This window comes from Melopsittacus undulatus (genome assembly GCF_012275295.1).
Source record: "Melopsittacus undulatus isolate bMelUnd1 chromosome W unlocalized genomic scaffold, bMelUnd1.mat.Z SUPER_W_unloc_4, whole genome shotgun sequence".
In the NCBI taxonomy this organism is placed as follows: domain Eukaryota; kingdom Metazoa; phylum Chordata; class Aves; order Psittaciformes; family Psittaculidae; genus Melopsittacus; species Melopsittacus undulatus.
The window spans coordinates 165,570-189,368 of record NW_022993946.1 but is presented as its reverse complement, the minus strand read 5'-3'; the positions used below and the strand labels follow the sequence as shown (position 1 = coordinate 189,368).

At 43.1% G+C, this 23,799-nt stretch overlaps 1 protein-coding gene across 1 annotated transcript in view; it reads right to left on the bottom strand.

Annotated features, from left to right (window-relative positions):
* Nucleotides 1-23,799, bottom strand: part of LOC117438276 (ubiquitin-conjugating enzyme E2 R2-like) — a 78,645-nt gene that overhangs the window by 24,249 nt on the left and 30,597 nt on the right. Inside the window, exons 2-3 of the mRNA XM_034073797.1 lie at nt 11,666-11,752; nt 2,956-3,053 (exon numbers count right to left, since the gene is read on the bottom strand). Coding sequence (XP_033929688.1) covers nt 2,956-3,053; nt 11,666-11,752 — 185 coding nt within the window. The remainder of the gene's footprint in view (nt 1-2,955; nt 3,054-11,665; nt 11,753-23,799) is intronic.

Below are 23,799 nucleotides of genomic sequence, written 5' to 3'. Positions count from 1 at the left end.
CCTCCAGCATATCAACCGAACTACAGAGGTTAGTGCCATTGGAAAGCTTGCTGAGAGCACACTCAACCCCAGTGTCTGTGTCTCTGATGAAGATGTTAATCAGAATCAGTCCCAACACCAACACGAGGGACACCACTTGTTACCTGTCTCCACTTGGACATTGAGCTGTTGACCACAACTCTGTGTGTGGCCATCCAGCCAATTCCTTATCCACTGAGTGGTCCATCCATCACATTGATGTCTCTCCAATGTAGAGACAAGTATGTCATGCGGGACAGTGTCAAATGCTTTGCACAAGTCCATGTAGATGACATCAACTGCTTTGTTCCATCCATCAGTTCTGTAGCCCCATCATAGAAAGCCACCATATTGGTCAGGCAGGATTTCCCTTTAATGAAGCCATGTTGGCTGTCACCAACCACCTAATTTTTCATGTGCCCTAGCATGCTTTCCACGAGAATATGCTCCATGATTCTGCCAGGCACAGAGATGAGACTGACTGGTATGTAGTTCCCTGGGTCTTCCATTTTCCCCTTCCTGATATGCTAAAAATCTAGAGGAAATTATTTTAACCTTATTTAGATAATAAATCAGAATAAAAATTTAGAACAGGCAGTACCTTACTTCAAGGTTTTTCTACTATATCACTTACTACTCCTGCTGCACATGTCAGTGAGCTGCTACTTGACATGAGTTTTATCAGTTCTTTATTGGCAGTGTCTTGTAATGAGAATGAAATTCATCTCATGTTTCAAGAAAATTATCAGGTTAGCCTTGAATGTCTCTGGCACTTGGTGATCCTTAGTTTGTTTGCCAGGAAGTAAACTACATAGAATCATAGAATCATAGAACAGTTAGGGCTGGAAAGGACCTTAAGATCATCTAGTTGCAACCCCCCTGCCATGGGCAGGGACACCTCACACTAAACCATATCACCCAAGGCTTCATCCAACCTGGTCTTGAACACTGCCAGGGAGGGAGCATTCACCACCTCCCTGGGCAACCCATTCCAGTACCTCACCACCCTAACAGGAAAGAATTTCTTCCTTATATCCAGTCTAAACCCCTGCTGTTTAAGTTTCAACCAATACCCCTTGTCCTAACACTACAGTCCCAAATGAATAGTCCCTCACCAGCATCCCTGTAGGCCCCCTTAAGATACTGGAAGGCTGCTATGAGGTCTCCATGCAGCCTTCTCTTCTCCAGGCTGAACAGTCCCAACTTTCTCAGCCTGTGTGGCTGATCATCCTCGTGGCCCTCCTCTGGACTTGTTCTAACAGTTCCATGTCCTTTTTATGTTGAGGACACCAGAACTGAACACAATACTTCAAGTGAGGTCTCACAAGAGCAGAGGGGCAGGATCACCTCCTTCGACCTGCTGGTCACACTCCTTTTGATGCAGCCCAGGATACGGTTGGCTTTCTGGGCTGTGAGTGCACACTGCTAGCTCATGTTCATTATCTTATTAAGTAACACCCCAAGTCCTTCTCTGCAGGACTACCATGAATTTCCTTTTTGCCCAACCTGTAGCTGTGCCTGGGATTACTTCGACCCAGGTGGAGGACCTTGCTCTTGGCATGGTTAAACTTCATGAGGTTGGCAACGGGCCACATCATAAGCATGTCAAGGTCCCTCTGAATGGCATTTCTTCCCTCTAGCATATCAACAGAACCACACAGCTTGGTGTCATCGGCAAACTTGCTGAGGGCACACTCAATTCCATTGTCCATGTCAGCGACAAAGATGTTAAACAAGACCGGTCCCAACACCGATCCCTGAGGGATACCACTCGTTACTGATCTCCAGCCGGACATTGAACCGTTGACCACAACTCTTTCAGTGCGACCATCCAGCCAGTTCTTTATCCACCAAGTGGTCCACTTATCAAATTGATAACACTCCAATTTAGAGACAAGGATGATATGTGGGACAGTGTCGAATGCTTTGCACAAGTCCAGGTAGATGACGTCAACTGCTCCACCCCTGTCCATCACTTTTGTAGCCCCGTCATAGAAGGCCACCAAATTGGTCAGGCAGGATTTCCCCCTAGTAAAGCCATGCTGGCTGTCACCAAGCACCTTGTTGTTTTTCATGTGCCCTAGCATGCCTTCCAAGAGAATCTGCTCCCAGATTTTGCCAGGCACACAGGTGAGACTGACTGGTCTGTAATTCCCCGGGTCATCCATTTTCCCCTTCTTGAAAATGGGGGTTATATTTCCCTTTTTCCAGTCATCAGGAACTTCACCTGTCTGCCATGATTTTTCAAATATGATGGTCAGTGGCTTTGCAACTTCATTCACCAGCTCCTTCAGGACCCGCAGATGGATTTCATCAGGTCCCATGGACTTGTGTACATTCAGGTTCTTAAGATGGTCTCGAACTAGATCCTCATGTACAGTGGGCCCAAGGTCTAGGTTTTCACAGTCCCTGCGTCTGCCTTCCAAGACTCGGGTGCTGCTGCCAGAGCCTTTGCCAGTGAAGACCGAGGCAAAGAAGCCATTCAGAACCTCAGCCTACATTTTTAGCTGCTCAAGATAACTCGCTTCAGGACAGGAGATAAGTACTGGAAGGCAAACAATATGTAGGATTATGCATGAAGTTGCTCCTACTGGGTCTGAATACCCAAACATGTTCTTTTTCCACTAGTGGTATCTTGGAGGAGTTAGTAAAACTTATATGCAGGATAACATGGACTGGGAAAGGCTATAACATTTTTGACAATTTGCTTTAAGAACATGAATTCTTGGGAACAGGACAGCAGTCTCCACATTGTTAGCCCAGCATTGGGGGACACAACACTTCAAACAGCTTGGTAAGTCTACTTCTCACCCAATTCATGACCTAAAGCCCCCCAAGTCTTAAATTCCCTTCCAAACTTTTCCCAACACAGGCCTTAGTCTTAGAGATAACAGGTCTTTGAGATCGCTGCTGTACATCACAGATTCACACTATTACCTGACATTTTGGGTAGGGTTCCACCTCTCAGATGGCAGCTCTCCACTTTGTGGGTCATCTACAGGTGGGTGAAGAATTGAAATACATACATCTCCATTCTGCAAGACAGAAACAAAATCTGAGAGTAGCCTGGCTTGAGGGAAAGGTCTAACATCTCATAGCAGCCTTCCAATATCCAAAGGGGGTCTACAAGGATGCCAGAGAGCGACTCTTCATCAGGGACTGCAGCAATAGGACAAGAGGTAATAGGTTTCAACTTAAACAGGGGAAGTACAGGTTAGATATAAGGAAGAAGTTATTTACTGTGAGGGTGGTGAGGCACTGGCATAGGTTGCCTGAAAAAGTGGTGAATGCTTCATCCCTGGCAGTGTTCAAGGGAAGGTTGGACAGAGCCTTGGGTGACACGGTCTAGTGTGAGGCGTCCCTGCCCATGGCAGGGGGGTTGGAACTGGATGATCTTAAGGTCCTTTCCAACCCTAATAATTCTATGATTCTATAACTCCAACACTATGTTCTGAGAAGTTTAACCTTGTTGATATGGACACTCCAAGTACCAGTAAAAATATATGCAAGAACTGGAAACATTTCTCAGTTCTTCTTGGTCTACTGTATTTATATGTTAAAAAGACTCCCTTGCTAAACAGTGTTTTGTACCAATTTGCAGACTAATCATCTCAAGTCAAGAGGTTTAAAGAATGTAGCAAAGCAAGCAAAAGTAGAAATAATGGAAAACAAAATTAGTCTCCAGATAACATGTACTGTCACAATGATAGAAGTGAGCTTTAGTCACAAGAGACCCAAAGTAGGTTTAAAAATTTTTGTTCCCACTGATAGCTGAGTTAGCTACAGGAATTTTTTAATTGAAGGGTTTAGCACTCTACTAGTTCAGATATCAAAACAATGCTTCTCCCAGGGCACAAGAAGGTTGAACAGATGGTGCAGGGAAGGCTTACGCTGCTCTCCTAGGACACAGCCATTTGAAATATCAGGTGAAAAGGCAAGAGATGACCTCTCTGAAGGTTTCACTCAAAATCCCTTCCAGCATTGCAAGATGAAGAATATTTTGACAGCATATGGAAACCATATGACCACATAATCCTCGATCTCTGTTCTACTCACCAGTGTTATAGCCTTAATTTAAATCTCCATGATGCCTACTATTTATAAACACTAAGAAGCTGGTAAAACCAATTTCTACCAGCAACAGCACTCCGACATAACTACTTTGTAGGAGCGAAGCAGCAGTATTCACCACAGCTGATATTCTCTGCTAAAGTTAACTCCAGGGGCTCATGGGGTCCCAATGCTTTACTGCAGGATAGGGTAAAGGGTGCAGATGGAGCCTGAGGCCGGCCAGCAGATGTTGGCCTCTCCAGGTCTTGTTGGCTTTCTGCCTCTTGCAGCCGGCTGCCAGGATGACTAACAAGTTCCCAGAGGCAGCCCCACACATTCAGGTGGCACAGCCTCAGCTGATGGGCAGTGCTCGCACTGTCCCTTGTCACCCTGATCCAAGGTACAGGCTGATGACAGGAACAGAGAAGAAGCTGCAGATCAGTTCTGTTCAGAACCACAGGATGTCAGTTCCCCATGCACCTGGTCTCATCTACATCCTGAAGATTCTCCAAAACTGCTCACAGGAGCCAAACCAAAGTAGTGCTGCTCACAGTGATAGCATCCATACCTCTGAGCCCAAGCCAGCGACCACAGCTACAAATAGCAACAGCTCACCTGAATGGAATTTATTTTATAGCCAAATAAGATCCTGCTTCAACACTGGAGGCTTGTGATCAGTATTCAGACTTCAGCATCTCACTAACCCTGCCAGGTATGGTAATTTAGCAAGCTCTCATTGTTTTTAAGCTTTTTTTTTTCTTTTTGGGTCAAGAACACAATGAAAAACAGCAATGTAGCACATGGAGCTGCTGAATAACCAAGCATCCACTTATAGCAAACTTTGAGCAACATAACAAGGCAGTTTCCTTGTTGCTAAAGGACTCCAACAGGCTTGTGCGATCTAGATTTTTCTTAATATCATTTTAAGGTGGAGTTAACCTTACTAATTTTAAATTATGTTTACAGCCAATTTTGATTGTATTCATAACTTCTGTGAGTTTACCCAGTTTGTCCTTTAACCATCTCCTGGCCACAATCACTGAACTCAGGGGAATTTCCTCAAGCAATCAAGTAAGCAGCATGAGGACAAGCAAATATTTGGCAATATGAAGATATTGGGGGAAGCAAGAATGCGAGAAGTTTCCATCTTTCAACAATGTTACGTTTGGGAATTCAAGCAGAGCACCACTGTATTACAGAGTCTGGAAGGGGGAAGGTGTCATGGCGCCTGATGAGATCAGCACAAGGTTTTAGGGATTGCTTTCGTCAATGGGAGAGTCTTTCCCCATGTACAGTTTTGAAAGATATAAACAAGGAGGATTCATCTGCCAATAGGAAATAGCCTATACTTCTATTAGGACTGAGAACTTATAAAAACCAAGTCTTGAATGCAGTTTTATCAAAACTCAGCTAAATGACCAAAGTAAACTGGAGATGGAAGGGGGACAGGGACGGTAGACACCTAACCAAAAAAAACCCCTCATTGCTCAGAAGTGGAACAGCCCTGACCTCTCAATCTCTTCCCACCATCAGGTTCTGTAAACTGCAACTTTCTTTCATCTTCCTTACACTAAAACATTATTATCCCCCTCCTCCTGACATTTTCAACTTCATTTGGAGTTATCCCAATGTGTTTTGAGTTACTGCTCAAATGTTTGGTTTGTCCAAGGCCTTTTCTGAGCTCATGCTCTGCCAGGGAGGAGGGGAAGCTAGGAGGAAGGAGAGACAGGACACCTGACCCAGGTTAGCCAAAGAGGTATTCCATACCATAGCACGTCATACCCAGGATGTAACCGGGAGTTACCTGGAAGGGCTGGAGTTCTGGGGGGGATGGAGGAGGTATCGGTTGGTGCTTGGTCGGGCAGGGTGGGGTGAGTTATGGGTCGGTGGCTGGTGAGGTGTTGTATTCTCTTCACTTGTTATTTGCTTTATCATTACTGTTTGTAGTAGTAGTAGCAGTAGTGATTTGTGTTATACCTTAGTTATTAAACTGTTCTTATCTCAACCTGTGTGGGCTACATTCTTTGGATTCTCCTTCCTAACTCTCTGGGAATCGGGGGAGCAAGTGGGGGGAGTGAGTGTACAAGCTGTGCGGATTGGTTTAAACCACTACATACTGTTATGAACAGAGAGTGTGAGAGCTGGAGTATTTGAAGAGTAACCCCAAAATAAAGTTTTGGGTTAATTTCTCCTCCTACCTTCAGTTGTTTCTAGAGCAAATTTTCATCTTTCTCACCAGGGCTAGGAGAGGTCCTTTCTAAGACACATTTTGTACATAATGTTTTGGTAACCATTTCCCACTCACCTCCTGCATGAGAATTTCTGGATCCAGAATCAACATCTGCAGTATGAATCTGCAGGTCTCAAAGTTGTCTATTTATACATCAAATTCCCATAAAACTGAAACAGAGCCTTAAAGAGAAACATCATCCTTGGCTACATGCAAGATTCAGTGCCAAGTCAAAAACTGTCAGATGACTGATTTCAGGATGTCCTTGGGCTTAGGGCAATCCTCCTGAGAATCCAGTAATTAAAGCTAATTACTATCTTGGTTTGCACTGAAGTTTGGAGATGCTTTTGGCCATTTATTATTAAGCCATCAGTGTAGTTTTCAGTATTTTCAAAATGAAATTTGAAGTATGCTCATTCCAGACAAAGCATTTTAGAAAATGGCCTTCGAAGCTAAAGGCATCAACTGATGCCACTGTTTGTTTGCAGCAAGGGAGAGAAGTGACATTCCTGTTTTGAAGTAGACCCAAAGGAAGCTTGCAGGACCTCTCATATTAAGAGCTGTGATAAGGTGACAGAAGTACACCAAGAGGAACATTTTTGAAAAGCCTTTAGCACCTCAAAACTATCCAAGCAGTAGTCCTAGCAGACCAATATTTGGCTAGAATATCTAAAAGTTTAAGAGAAATTTGACTGGCCTCCACTAAAAACTTAAATCAAATTGTGAGCCAAAACAGGCATTCAGCTTTCAAAGACACATCTGAAATTTGGTAGTTTTGAATCTATTCTATGAAATTAACTGCTTTTCAGTCTTTACAACAGCATTATTAAACACTGTCTCAAACTGTCCTGGGTTCAGCTGTAATAGTTATTTTTCTCCTTATTAGCTGGTGCAGTGCTGTGTTGGTCACTTTACTGTGGGTGAAGTCACACCACCATTGAGTACTGCTGTACCGGACATGCTAGTACTTCAGTCTGAACTGGAGTCAAAGGTAGCCAAGTGGTATGCCACAATTGATATTGCCAATGCATTTTTCTCAACCCCTTTGGCAGCAGAGTGCAGGCCACAGTTCGCTTTTCCTTGGAGGGGTGTCCAGTACACTTGAAACCGACTGCCCCAGGGGTGGGTGGAAACACAGTCCTACCATCTGCCATGGACTGATCCAGACTGCACTGGAATAGGGACAAGCTCCAGAACACCTGCAATACATTGATGACATTATTGTGTGGGGTGATACAGCAGAAGAAGTTTTTGAATAAGGGAGGAAAAATGCGGTTTTGCCATAAAATGGAGTAAGGTCAAGGGGCCTGCACAAGAGATTCAATTTTTGGAAATAAAATGGCAAAATGGAAGTCACCAGATCCCCACAGATGTGATCAACAAGATAACAACGTCTCCACCAACTAATAAGAAAGAAACACAAACTTTCTTGGGTGTTGTGGGGTTCTGGAGAATGCACATCCCAAATTACAGTTCGATCGTAAGCCCTCTCTATCATGTGACCCAGAAAAAGAAGAATGATTTTAAATGTGGCCCTGAGCAACAACAAGCCTTTGAACAAATTAAACGAGAGTGAGTTCATGCAGTAATGCTTGGACCAGTCCGGACTGGGACAGATGTAAGAAATATACTCTATACTGCAGCTGGGGAGAATGGTCTTATCTGGATCCTCTGGCAGAAAGTTCCAGGGGAGACTCAAGGTTGACCCCTCAGCTTTTGGAGCTGGGGATACAGAGGATCTGAGGAGGGCTATACTCTAACTGAAAAGGAGATAATGGCAGCCTATGAAGGGGTTCAAGCTGCTTCAGAAGTGATTGGCACTGAAGCACAGCCCTTCCTGGTGCTCCGTTTGCCTGTGCTGGATGTTCAAAGGCAGGGTCTCCTCCACACATCATGCAGCCAATGTTACATGGAGTAAGTGGCCAAATGCCTTGTGGGGGTGGTTGCAGCAATGGAAGCAGAGTAACTGGCAACACAGAGGTAAACCCATCTGGGCTGCTGCACTGTGGTAAGATATCGCTGCCCAGGTGCAGAACCTTGTGGTGAAGGTATGCCATGCAGATGATCATGTACCCAAGAGTCGGGACACTGAGGAACATCAGAACAACCAACAAGTGGATAAAGCTGCTAAGACTGAAGTGGCTCAGATGGACTTAGTTTGGCAATATAAGGGTGAATTATTTTTAGCCTGGTAGGCCCATGAGACCTCAGGACATCAAGGCAGAGATGCAACATATAGAGGGGGAATACAAGGACCTCTGCAGGGAGGGACGGGTGAGAAGGCCAGATGCCCATCTTGATTCGAAGGATGCTCTGACAACGCACTGCCTACCACCTCTCTGACCGGGCAACACGTTCCATGTCCTTCTGCTTGGCGGTATCACATACAGCCAGGGGTCGGTATGTATGTAACCTGCTTCAAAACAATGTATATATATATTTGCTTTGCACCAATAATGCAATAAGTAGACTAGAGCATTTGATTGCTTACATTGTGTTTGGTGTCCAGTCTTTGTACATGGGAATCCTACAAACATGGAACATACACTCCCACCAACCTGCCAAGGCCATGTGCTTATCATGGTGGAAGCAACCACCTGATAGCTGGAAAGATATGCTGTGTCCTACACCTCTGCCCACAACACTATCCGGGTCCTTGAGAAACAAGTCTTTTGGCAACATGGCAGCCCAGAAAGAATTGAGTTAGACAATGGGACTCATTTCCGGAACAACCTTATAGACACTTGGGCTAAAGAGTAGGTATATCCCATCCCCTATCACATACTAGCCTCTGCAAAAATCAAATGAGACAATGGGCTGTTAAAAACTACACTGAGAGCAATGGGTGGTGGGACTTTCAAACACTGGGATACACATTTACCAAAAGCCATCTGGTTAGTCAACACTAGGGGATCTGCAACAGGGCTGGCCCAGCTCAATCAGAACTTTCACATACTGTAGAGGGGGATAAGTTTCCTGTGGTGCACATAAAGAATTTGTTGGGGAAGACAGTCTGGGTTATTCCTGCTTTAAGCAAAGACAAACTTACTCATGGGATTGCTTTTGCTCAGGGACCTGGATATAACTGATGGTTAATGTGGCAAGATGGGGAAGTCTGCCATGTACCTCAAGGGGATTCAATTTTGGGGGAAAACAGCCAACAAACTCAATTATATGATTTTCCCTGCTATATAACACACTTAATAGCCCATCAGCTAGATGCCCATCTCCACCACTCTGGGCTTTAAAAATATATATGCTGTCAGGATCATATCAGAGAATAAAATCATGGGAAAAGCCTGTGGCAGCAGCAGAAGTCTCCCAGTACTATCATCAGGTCACCATCGACTGACCCTGACTTCCCTCCGATCATCACCCCAACAAAGAACGAACTTTGATGAAACCAGACGAGCTCAGCAGTGTTGTCAGCAGGCAACAATCCAACACTACACACCTTCTCTTCTGCCCTGAAAGACGGTTACATCAGATGGAGCCTGACATCATGGACTGAATGAACTCAGCAAACTTTATAGGGAAGGTCCATGGACTAAGGAATGATATCTGTCTCTTTGTGTGTGTGTATATATATATATGAGACAAAAAGCGATGGCATGTTGAAAAATGTGGGATCTGAGCATGATGAGAATGGTATGGAATAAGGGGTGCATACTGTCCTGGGTTCATCTGTAACAGTTGTTTTTCTCCTTCTTAGTAGCTGGTGCAGTGCTGTGTTTTCGACTTTAGTCTGAGAACAATGCTGATAACACACCAGTATTTTAGTTGTTGCCAAGCAATGCTTACCCCAATAAAGGACTTTTCAGTCTCATGCTCTGCCAGTGAGCAGTGGGGGGCACAAGAAGCCATGAGGGAACAGAGACAGGACACCTGACCCAAACTAGCCAAAGGGGTATTCCATACCACAGCATGTCATGCCCAGTATGTAAACTAGGGGCAGTTACCTGGAAGGCACAGATTGGTGCTCAGGTCGGGCTGCGTATCAGTCAGTGGGTGGTGAGCAATTGTACTATGCATCGCCTGTGTTTATTGTTTTGTTTTCCTTTTCTCCTTTCAGTTTTATATTCTCTCCCCTTGTTATTTCCTTTATCATTATTATTATTGGTGGCAGCAGTAGTGATTTGTGTTATATCTTAGTTACTGGACTGTTCTTATCTCAACCCGCGGGACTTATATTCTTTCGATTCTCCTCCCCATCTGTCCAGGAGCAGGGGAGAGGGAAGAAGTGGGGAAGTGAGCAAGCAACTGCGTGGTTCTAAGTTACCATCTGTGCTTACACCATGACACAAGCTACTTCTTGCATCAGCTCTAACACAACAGCTCAACACAACCAGGCTCCAGGATAAGCCTTAAAGGTCACTTGATAGATGCCACTGGATAGATGTGGCTTGCCCAGCAAGAAACACAAGACAGTACATTCACACTGGATCTAGGGCAACATATGCTATGCTCCAGCAATAGCAGGGTTAGCCTGAGCACTGCCGCATTAACACAGCTGGGGCACCATCAGCAGAGCACCATACTAGACATATCCTGCAGCACTTCCCGCAGTGATTTAGTCCATGATGACTTTAACTTAAATCTTTCCAAGCAGCCTGTGCTCAGTATCATGAAGACAATGCTTTCAAACTAGGGAATGCTGCTTTCTAAAGAGAATTTATATAAAATCAGTCCCCTTCTGAACCTGGTATGTAATTGCACCATGACCCAGTGATGGACCCAGTAGCCCTGGGTTACACTTTGAACATGCCTTGAACTAAGGGCCACTTAAAATTGACTAGCAGACATTTAGTCCAAAGGTTCTCTCTGGCCTTCCCTCTGGCCCCAAGGTGACCAGGCTGTGCATGACTCCTCCTGAAGCTGGACTCCAGCTCTTTCTGCAGTTGGAGCACCCCAAGTCCAAGCCCCTTCGTCATAGGCTGACTGCTGCAGAAGACCGTTTCCCACCATTTCTCATCTCATTATACAATTTTTGTGAGATATACCTAAATTAAAAATGTACTTAAAAGGCATACAACTTGTTGCCTAAATATCACAGTAGGGCAAGAACCCACACACCACCCCTGATCAAAGAAGTCCCTAAATTTGCCAATGCTCATGGAACAATGCTTCAGCTGGGGATGTCTTCTGCACTTGCAGGTATGAGAAAGGCTCCATCCCTGACTATAGGAACATTTCCCACAATGTTTAGATTTAACTCTGCAACCATGAAGCTAACATTTAAATACAAACAGCTAACCGCTTTAGTTATCACTAGAGACATTAGGTACCTTAATATTTCTAGAAGTTTAAGGACACAGTAAAACTTCTCACAAGCCTGAGAAAAAAAAATTAGTTTAAAACACACCTTACCTCATAAATGTTGGGGTGCCACATTTTGGTCAGAAATCTGAAGGTAGGTGGTGAATATGGATAGTCAATAGGAAATTTAATGTGAGCCTGGAACAAAGCAAAATATTTTAGTTATGAAAGAGAGACCAACAAGTAACCATTGCAATGCAAATTGTTTTTTTCTTCCAAGTTATCACTAAGTCCATTAAACAGCTCATGTTATATATCAGTGCCAGTGCATAGTACAACTACACATTTTCTTACAAGCAAAACACTAAGTGAACAAGAAAAATATAAACACCAAGCCTTACCTGGGCTGGTAATGATCAGAAAACCACACAAAAGACATTTATCAAGTTCAAATTCAAGCAGTACTATCCAACAGCTGCTGTTGAGATAGATACATGGCTTCACAACCATGTACCTACAGTGCATACTGATTCAGAGAAAACTCCAGGAACAAACTTGCCAACAAAGTTTTCAAGCTGACAAGCAGCTATTCTTTATTGCGGCGCCGGGAGACACAGGGGATAGCTCCTCCTAACGTATGTCTCCCTACTGCTACAAAAGCTACCCTTATATAGACCCTGGGCATCATACATATTCATGAGGCTACCTATGGATTACGTTCTTTTCCAGAAAGTGTCCCCCATGGGTACAAAAATGTAGTGGTGGTCTCTGAGGGTTGTTTACTTCTTCCAACAATCTTCATCACTTCTGGCAGCCTTTGAAGCACGCACAATAGATGCTTATACCAGTTTAATTAGTTTGTTAGCACCAGAGACATAATAATCCCCCTATCCTCCTATTTATCAGGTAGTATAACTGTAGCCCATCCTGGACACCTGCTATTCCCAGATACTCCTTATCCCTGTGTCCTGTTTTTCTAGACTGTTTTCCTTAAAACTATGACAAATATAATGATTTACCTTGGACAAGAATTCTCAGTATGTTCTCTAGGTGTATTCTATATTTTTTTCTATGTACCACACACCTCAGTAATTTTCCATTGCTACTGTTACAAAGCCATCAAATTTAACATTGCTTAAAACTAATTCTAAAGGTTTATATATTCCATTTTGTGTTCCCCTTGTTTCAAATCCTCCCTTTTCCTGTCCTTTTGCAAATTCTTTTGCAACATTTTATATATTACCATTACCATCAAAAGTCCTTTTGAAATAATATCCCATTTCTACTCAGTGCTTAATTTCATTCCTTTTGCAGTCTTCATAATTGATCATAGATAGTTTACAACACCAGAGGGAACATTGTATCATACCACAAGTAATCAATATTAAAATAATTAACATAAATATTCTTGCAACAAGTTGCCTCAACCAGGAGAGATTAGGTAATCATGAAGTTAACATTTTCCATATTTCTTCAAAACCCCAGGAGGTGTCATCCATGGCCATCTCATGAAATATCTTTGTTTCCAAATTTCCTCCAGATCTGTTTCAATTCTGACACTTTGGTCTATAAGGAACAACAACTTTCATTGATTATGGAACAAACTCCTCCTTGTGATGCCAATATCATGTCTAGAGCCATTCAGTTTTATAATACCACCTTAGATAGGCTAGTTATGTCTTGTTGTTCTGCCTGCATTATATCAATGTTTTTACTTGCCATTTCCTTTATGGTTGCTGAGATATTTACAATTGCTTTCTCTAATTCACTTACTCCCAAAGATGGAATTAGCCCTCTCACAAAACTATGAAATGCAGTGTGCCGTTCAATAATAGGGTTTAACTCTCGTTTAATCCGTTTAACAAAACTTCTAATCCAGGTCCTGGAAGGATACCTGTCGATAATAGTAAAATAGGGTATTATAGCACCTAAGGTGCATGCCCCCTTCCAGTTGGGGGGTAAAGTCTTATAAGCATTTTCTCCACATAACCAATACCATCCTTTCCCTTTAGGAATGGGCCACCACTGAACTACGATACCATCTATATTAATGGCGTGATTGCAATTTGAATGGTGACCTACATCTGTGGCATTTAAGCAAGTATAGTCTCCTACCCTGGTTCCTGGTGTAATACATCTTTGTGCACAGGTGTAATATTTATTGCCTGGATTAGGATTAACTATTCCAAATTTTAACCTTTCCTTTGAATACAAATTGCTAGTGTTCACCCACAGGTTTGTCCATGAGACAGTGTTAGGAATTGGAACTCCAATTAACTGGAGATACAGGCTTTCTCCTGATTTAGGCAACTGTGCACACACCCAACAGTCACTATGATTAGAAACTTCAGTAACATTCTGCACTAATTTCAGGTATAAATTCTGGTAGCAAGCTTGTGCACCAGTTATCATATGAGTCCAAATTACAGCTGACAGAATTTCATACATAAGGGTCCTGAATGTTCAATCTGCCATGTCTTCTCTGGTTCTGGTGCTTTCTTTATTCTTGAATAATGTATCCAAGCAGGTTGTTCCTTTATCTTCACTGCTGTAAAGGCGGTCAGTAATATCTGGTATGGTCTGCTCCAGTTCCCCTGTAGAGGATCTCCTGAGAAATTCTTAATGTAAACCCAGTCTCCAGATCTGAAAGGGTGAATTGGATAATCCAAAACTCTTGCTCTTGTCCCTACTATTCTCTTATTTATCTCCTCCCATTGTTTTCCCAGATTGATCAAAAACTCACAGAGAAAGCTTTCTCCTACTTCCTGAAGACTTTCTCCTTTAAACTGGGACTGTTATGGTCTTCCATATAAAATTTCAAATGGGCTAACCTCTTCTTTCGACCGAGGTTTAGTTCGAATTCTTAATAGAGCCAGGGGTAAACCTTGGTACCAATATAAATTAATTTCCTGACATATTTTACTAATTTGTTGTTAGATCAGATGGTTCATCTTTTCTACTTCTCCACTGACCCAAGGCCTGTATGGAACATGTAGTTGCCAATTGATTTCCAATTTTTGCTAATTTCTTGTAACAATTTTGCACTAAACTGCAAACCTCGGTTAGAAGAAATTGCCGCTAATACTCCAAAGCAAGGTATTATCTCCTTAAATAATGTTTTAATCAGTTGTCTTGCATTATTTATCCTACAAGGGAATGCTTCTGGCCAGCCAGAAAAAGTATCTGTTAACACCAACAAATATCGATCACCCCCTTTTCTTGGTAATTCAGAAAAATCTATTTGCCAGTGCTGTCCCAGGTAACTTCCTCTCACAATTGTCCCAATTTGATTTCTATTTTCAGGTTTAGGAGTATTCCTAAACTGACATTGTTTTGTCACTGATTGAACTGTGGTGTATAGATTTCTTCCTACAATTTGTTTGTCTAAATATTTATATAAAGAGTTGCTACCTCAATGAGTTTTATTATGTTCTCCCTGAACTAACTTCCAGAGTTGGTTATAGGGGATTACAATTCACCCATCAGGTATCTGAACCCAATCCTCTTTATTTTCCTGTCCTTTTAGAATTTGAATCAATTTTCTATCCTTTTTTGAATACCTAGGTTTAGATTTTTCAATTGTTAGTTTGCCATCAGGGATTAAGGACATGATTTTAGATTATTCAGCTGCTCATTTGGCTTCAAAATTGGCCAAATTACTCTCAATTTCTGGATCAAAGTCACCTTGTTGATGTCCTTTACAGTATATAATAACTACTTCTTCAGGTAGCTGAACAGCTTCCAGTAATTGTAGAATTTCTGTAGCATGTTTAATCTGTTTCCCTTGTGTGTTCAAAAGTCCTCGTTCTTTCCAGATAGCACCATGTGCATGGACCACACCAAATCTGTATTTAGAATCAGTCCAAAATATTCTTTTATCTTTAGCCAATTCTAGGGCTCTTGTTAATGCTCTTCTGGGCAGAGGTGTTGGAGGGTAAAGGTTTAGCCCCTATTACCTGTGAAATGGTGGTAATGGCATATCCTGCCTTTCGTTTACCACTTTTCATGAAGCTACTACCATCGGTAAACCAAGAATCAGCATCTTCCAGAGATTTTTCTTTCAAGTCTCCTCAGCCTGAATATACAGTCTCTATGGTGGCCAAGCAGTCGTGTGTTAGTTCTGTTGATTGTTCCTGCAAAAAGGATGCAGAACACCATAATCATGGATGCAAAGTCTGCATCATCCAGTCATTCCCAGTAATGTCTGGAGCTCCTTGCTGGTTGATGGTCATGGAGTCTGACAGATGGCTTCTTTTCTAGCAGCTCCAAGTTCTCTCTGTCCTCCTGTTATTTCATATCCTAGGTAGGAAACTAGGGTTTTAATTAGTTGGGCCTTTTGTTTGGATACCCGATAACCATTCAGTCCCAGAAAAGTTAATAATTCCACTGTCTACTGGATACATTCTTCCTTTGTTTCTGTAGCAATTAATAGGTCATCCACATATTGTAACAAAGTCCCCATTAGAGTAGGTTGCTTCCATGATTCTAGTTCTCTTGCTGATTTCCAAAAATTGCTGTATTGTTTTAAACCCTTTAGGTAATACCATCCATGTTAATTGAGTTTCCCTTCCTGCGTCAGTATTTTCCCATTCAGAAGCAAATAAATTTTGTCATTCTTTGGCCAATGGTAAGCAAAAGAAAGCATCCTTTAAATCCAATATGGCAAACCATTTCTGATTATTATTCGATTTGGTCAATAAATCATACAAATTAGCTACTACTGGATGAATATCCTCTGCATTTTTGTTGATTGCTCTGAGATCTTGAACCAGTCTGCAACTTTCCCCATCGTATTTCTTTACTGTCCAGATAGGAGTATTATATTCCAATTCGGGTTCAATTAATAATGTATATTTTAAAATTTATCAATGATTTTTTTTTAATTCCCTTTGATCTTCTAATTTTAAGGGATATTGTTTTATTCTAATTGGGCAGGCCCCCCTTTTTATTTCCACTTTAACAGGCAAAGCGTTTTTCGCCTTACCTGGAACTTCAGATGCCCATACTCCCAGATATACCTGATTAAGGATTTCTTTTATTTCAGGGAGGTCCTCCTGTTTGCTTTTCTGTTGAATTAAAGATAAACTCAAAACTGCAGTTAATTGACTGTTTTTAATTCTAAATTCCATTCTGCCTTCTTTAAATGTTGCTTCTCACCCTAAGAAAGATATTAGAGAATTTGGCATGCATAAAAATTTATGTATTCCATTTGTATTCCCAATTTGTACTTTAAGGGTTTGAGAAAGAATGCCTCAAGTTGTTTGTTGGGGGTTTTTTTCTCTTTTTCTTGGTGGCCAGTAGCTCCCACATCTGTAACAAGTTCTTTTCTCTCAGATTTAACACCGAATAAGTTGCTCCTCTATCCACTAAAATTCCACTTTATTTCCTCTAGACCCTAGTTTTAATTCAACCACTGGATCTGCTAGGGTAGATTCCCCAGGTCCCTGTCAGTCTAGTTCCAATTCAGTCACTGGAGCCACACCATGGCACTCCCCCACCCCCTCCCCAGGGCAGTCTCACTTCCAGTGTCCAAACTCCCCCCCCAGTTTGAAAGCAACCACCGCAGCTGTGGCTATAGCACGACCCAGCTTTTTCTTTTCTACCTGTTCCCAATTCCTATACGCTCTCCATGCTTCCTCCTGTCCACATTTATTCAACATCCCCTCAGTCCCGTCCGTGAACATGTCTGTTCCCACTTGTTTGCCTGCACCAGCACCCATCCCATGCTCAAACACAGGAGCTGAGAGAGCTCACCTCCTTTCCCCCTTGGTTTTCCTTTTTTTTTTTCCTCACATTTGCTCACCCTGTTCTGCAGGGGCTGCAGATGCCTGCCTCTGCAACAGCACTTCTGCTTTAACCCTTTCTTAACTCTGAATGTGCATCTGCCGCTTATTGCAAGTGACAGCAATCTCTTGCTCCTTATCAATATCAGATAGGACAGATGCAGAGGGTGCTCCTCTCGGAGGTACCTGTGATAGATAATTTTCCAACCTACCTTCCTGATTACTGTTTTTTGACTTTAAACATCTTTCCCCAGTATCACAGGCTGAACAACATCTCTCCATCTTAACTTTCAGTTTTTCCCTGTCCTTTTCCAAAGCTAAAATTAAGGGAGTTGGTAGAGCTATATTAATTTTGCATTGTATCTGTCACTCCACGTGGTTTCTTAAAGTGAAAAACATATCGGCATACATTACTTCATGCCATTTTCCTTGCAGCCTCAAAACATTAATTGTAACAATGTACTACAGTTCAGAGTTCCATTTTTAGGCCATTTTTCCTGATCTTCCAAATTATACAAAGGCCACCATCGGTTACAAAATTTTACTAATGTTTTCTTATTTACTGAGCCCCCAGGAGACCCTCCAAGTTCTTTCCAGTGTGCCAACATGCACCCTAAAGGACTCTTTTGCATGATCTCTTCACTGCTGATTTTCCATTATCAATCTCTCACTCACACACACTAGGGATCCCACAGACACACTCCACACAGTTACAACACTTGAAACTAGACAGAGACTAAAATTCTATTGAACAAACTACAATTAATAACACAGTTATAACATCCTGTCACCAATACCAAAATCACAAGACCAGAATCCTTAATGTAACAAGCCACAACAAGATCCAAAACCATTTCCACAAGACACCCCCTGCATCCTGTAGGACCCAAACCACAAGAAGCCCCGTGCTTCTTGTGGATGTATACCAAACGGACACTAGCAGGCAGATATACGCCTTTACCTACGACATTTCTTACCTTGAATTACCGAAGGCTTCCAAACCATGCATACGCTTACCAAACCAACCCAATTACCAATGTAGTCTTTATGCAAGATGCCCCCTGCACCTTACAGACTATATAAAAGAACAGAATACTTTTTATGAAGATGGTCCTTTTCTGCTCCCACAGCAATCCAAATGAGTCGAGGGGTCCCTCCAGGAAAAATTACCAAGGGAGCCCTGTCTTCAGTGGGTCCTGCAGCTGAGCAGAGAGGGTCCCGTCTGGGTCGCCAAATTGATTTGGAGAAAACTTCAGGAACAAACTGTTGATGCAGGAGTCAGAGACATCGCGGAGACGATCAGTGTGATCAAGCGATTACCAAACTTTATTCACATACAGTGCTCCTTTTATACCCTTACACCCTTACTCCCTTATGTAACAGTCTTGGATACTGGGCTCTAATTGATTAGACTAGAGGTTACTACCGTTTACAAAGCTAATGTTTTTAACTTGTTATAATTGCGATTAAATACTCTAAAAATACAGTGGGAAACTACAACCTTGGCAGAGATCATTCTCTGCACGTTTTCAGTGGGAAATTACAGAGGCCTAACAAGACAATTGACCTTGCTTATGCCTGCCAAGGATCTTCTTACTTTACAGTAATAAGGCTCAGGGTATCGGGATTGCTCACTATGTGGCCTTGGCTCTTTAAGAATCCCACAAATCCCCCTTCTTGTTTTTGAGCGATCCAGATACCCTTACAGCTTTTTCTGCTAGCAGTTCTCTTTTCAACTGAACTGCTCCTCCAAGTCTTGGATTTACCCTAGGTTAGAAACTGCCCCAATACTTTTCTTTTTCCCACTCCTCGGCTCCAGTGTCAATCCCGGCCATTCCACTGGGGGGGCACTGGGAGCCAAATTGGAGGGCAGCTTCATCTGAACATGGGTACCAAACATTTTTTTAGAAGTCGCTCACCCTGTTTTACGCAGCTACAAACGCTGGCCTGCTCAGCAGCAGCTATAAATGCCTGCCTGCTTCAGCAGCAACCATAAATATCTGCCAGCAACTGCGCTTTTGCATTAACCCTTTCTTGCCCAAAATGTTAAACTGCTACCCGTGAAAACTTCTACATGAACCCGACAACAAAATATATACAGAACACTGTCTGCCCTCATCACACACACACACATATGTGATCCCACAAGCATACTCCACACAACTACAATATCTGAAACACAAAATCCAGACAATCATTACTCCCACTACACAGTTCCACATACAAAATGTAGCACAAGGACCTTGTGAAGACTATCAGGAAACCAACTCCGAGAAGCATAATCACAGTGCAAGGTGGCAGGCTCAGCCTTAGCAGGTGTCCCCGCAGAGGCTCTGCCTCCCTCACATCGCATGATGCTTGGGCTTTTATACTAACCAAAATGCACACTCATTCCGACACACGTGGCCAGCCTATGTCAGAAGAAGTTGCCAGCAATATCTATAAAAGTCTCCAAAGGTTGCTAGAAACATGGACATACTTATATTTACCAACTTCTAGTACATGAGTGTCACAGAGAGACTGTATCAAAAGGAGTTGTATATGGGGACCCAACTCCATGGTGTGCTACCGTCCACCCGATACTCCTGACAAGAATATACAAGAAACTTTTCCACTGCGGGTCTTGAACCAGCACACATACCATGGAAAACCGTGCAATATATCTGCATCCCCCTCCCGTCTCGCTTCTCCCTTTACAGCTGCCCATTTATCATGAGGATCTGGGGGATATAAATCAGGCTTCTTTTCCGGATGAAAAGGCTACAGGTCAAAAGGAATATCCAGGCCAGCATGGGAATTATCAGGTGTCAGAATCTTGGGAGTAGCAACAGCAAACTGATGAACACGTACAGGCTCCTTCTCGGGGTCAACAGAGCCTGGATCGAAAGGATCATCTTCATCCCTGTCCTCAGTCTTCGCAGCCGTGGTGGCAACCGGCGGAGGTTGGGGGGGGAGGGGGGGGGGGTGGCGCTGGTCTCCATGATCTCATTTTTTGACTTGAACATCTCTAAAATAGTTCTCCAAATGACTAACAAACTTTTCACAGTGTCATTGCCTTTCGTAGCTGCATTCCAGTTTAACTCCTGCCTCATTCCACAAAGATATCTCAAATACGGTAGACTTATCAATCTCTGGGTAACATGTCTTCGATAATTTCAACATTAACTTTAAGTCTGTCTCTTTAAAGGATGCTCCCTTCACCTTAAGAAGGACTGAAAACATCCATAAATCAGAGGCTTCTTCCTTAGTAATTTTCTCCCAAGTCTCGAGATTAAAAGCTTCACCAACTCCCACAATTAACTTCTTACTCCAGAGCAACAATCTTTTTAGCATAGCTTCATCATAGTCTGACCCTCTCACAGAGAGGTTATGTTGGAAGAGCTTAAGTATTATTTCTTCTTCTTTACTTAACTGGTTTCCCATCCTTAAGCTCCCTTCCAACCATCCAGCTGCTCACCTTATTTGCACTGCACAGTGTCTTGTGGGTTCACAAGGCTCCAATCCGAGGATTCCCTCCTCCGAGGCTTCTGCCTCCCGATCTTGGTCGAGCCAGATAGATTCCAACCAATTTCTTTGCAGCCCAGCAATTCACACCCTCTTCCGTTTCAATATGAGCTTATAGAGGGTCCCTGTTCGGGCGCCATTTGTTGACGCAGGAGTCACGGACAACGTGGAGACGATCAATGTGATCAAGCGATTGCCAGACGTTACTCAGATACAGTGCTCCTTTTATACCCTTACAGCCTTTGGTTTCTTATGTAACAGTCTTGGATACTGGGCTCTAATTGGTTAGTCTAGAGGTTACTACCATTTACAAAGCTAATGTTTATAACTTGTTATAATTGCAATTAAATACCTTACTTTAAAAATACAGTGGGAAACTACAACCTTGGCAGAGATCATTCTCTGCACGTTTTCAGTGGGAAATTACAGAGGCCTAACAAGACAATTGACCTTGCTTATGCCTGCCAAGGATCTTCTTACTTTACAGTAATAAGGCTCAGGGTATTGGGATCGCTTACTGTGTGGCCTTGGCTCTTTAAGAATTCCCACAACAAACTTGCCAACAAAGTTTTCAATCTGACAAGCAGGTATTCTTTATTGTGGCGCTGGGAGACACGGGGTATAGCTCCTCCTAACGTGTGTCTCCCTATTGCTACACAAGCCACCCTTATATAGACCCTGGGCATACATACATATTCATGAGGCTACGTATGGATTACGTTCTTTTCCAGAAAGTTTCCCCCATGCATACAAAAATGTAGTGGTGGTCTCTGAGGGTTGTTTACTTCTTCCAACAGTGGATGACTCTCTGTTGAAGGGCACTGAGGCACCCACCTGCCAGCCTGATAGGGAGTTATGAGAGGTACGCTGCCTACCAGTGGCTAGGATGTTGCTGAGAGGGTTCCCTGGCTTGTCAAGAGCATGGACTACTACCAGCTGTTACTTTTTCATGTGAGTACAAATGACACAGCAAGTCATAAAAGGCATAGTATCAAGATAGACTAGAGCCCTGGTGAGGCAGGTGAAAAACACTGGTGTCCAAGTCATCTTCTCATCTATCCTACCTGTTAGGGAAATGGGGACAGCCAGAAGCAGACACATAGTTCAGATCAATGACTAGCTTTGTTACTAGTGTCATCAAGAAGGTTTTGGCTTTTATGACAATGGGTCGTGCTTCAATGACTGTAGACTGTTTGGGAGGGATGGGATCCATCTGTCTAGTAGGGGCAAGAGAATCATTGGCAGCAGGCTGGCCAATTTTGTGAGATGGCCTTCAAATTGAAGGACTTGTGGTATGGGGTTCAGAGTGGCAATGCTCACACCATTGCTTCCTACTGCAGGGAGACCTTGCTAACCAGTGCAGGGACAGATGTTCCTTGACTGACTCTCAAGATGAGGATCATAGGGTTAACCATATTGATGCTGCTTATGGTTATGGTGAGTCTTACACTCCTTCTAGGGAACCTAGCTGTGAAATTACCTCTCTGAAGTGCTTGTATACAAACATGCATAGCATGGGGAATAAACAGGATGAACTGGAAATCTATGTGTGGTCACAGGGCCATGATTTCATTGCAATTACTGAGACATGGTGAAATAGCTCACAGGACTGGAATGTTGTAATGGATAGCTATGCACTTTTTAGAAATGACAGGTTAGGGAGATGAGGTGGTAGAGTTGCTCTTTATGTGAGAGAGCAACTGGAATTTATCAAGTTCTATCAGGGGACAGATGAATGAGTTGAGAGTCTATGGGTGAGAATTAAGGGACAGACTAATATGGGGGACACTGTTGTGGGTGTTTACTATAGGCCACCTGATCAGGAGGAGGAACTCGATAAGGCCTTCTATGTGCAGCTGGAAGTAGCCTTGCAGTCACAGGTCATTGTTCTCTTGGGGGACTTCAATCACCCAGATATTTGTTAGAGGGATAACATGGTCCAGTGTGCACAGTCCAGGAAATTCCTGTGGATCACTGAAGATAACATTGTTACAAGTGGTGGAGGAGCCAATGAGGAAAGGTGTGTTGCTGGACCTTGTACTTACAAACCAGGAAGGACTGGTTGATGACATAAAGGTTAGGGGGAAGCCTTGCATATAATGACCATGGAGGTACTCAAGATCCTGTGTGGGGGAAGGAAAACAGTAAGAGGGACTAGAACCCTAAACTTCCAGAGAGCTAACTTTAGTCTCTTCAAAGACCTACTTAGAGGAATCCCACGGGATAGGGCTCTAGAAGATTAGGCAGTCCAAGAGAGCTGGTAATTTTCTAAGCACCACTTCCTCCAAGCCCAAGACCAGTGCGTCCCATGATGAAAAAATCAAAGGGAGCACCTATTAAATCTTAAACTCAAGAGGGAAAATTATGGGAGGTGGAAAAAGGGCCAGGCCAAGTGGAAGGACTATAGGAACGTCATCAGGGTACACAGGGATGTGACAAGGAAGGCCAAGGACCACTTGGAATTGAGCTTGGCAAAGGACATCAAGGACAACAAGAAGGGCTTCTACAAGTATATCAGCAGAAAAAATGAGATAAGGAAAAACGTGGGGCCACTGCTGATTCAGATGGGTGTCCTGGTAACAGAAGACACAGAGAAGGTGGAATTACTGAATGCCTTCTTTGCATCAATCTTTACCCCTAAGAATGGCCCTCAGGAGTCCCAGACCTTGGAAGTTAGAGACAAAGGCCAGAGAAAGGAAGACTTCCCCCTGTTCATAGAGAGTTGGGTTAGGGATAGGCTAGACAGAATGAACACCCATAAATCCATAGGCCCTGATGGGATGCACCCAAGAGTACTGAGGGAGCTGGCAGATGTTGCTCTGCCACTCACCATCATCTCTGAAAAAACATGGAGAATGGGAGAAGTGGCCGATGATTGGAGGAAGGCCAATGTGACCCATATACAGAAAAGGCAAGGAGGAGGACCCAGGAAACTACTGGCCAGTCAGCCTCATGTCC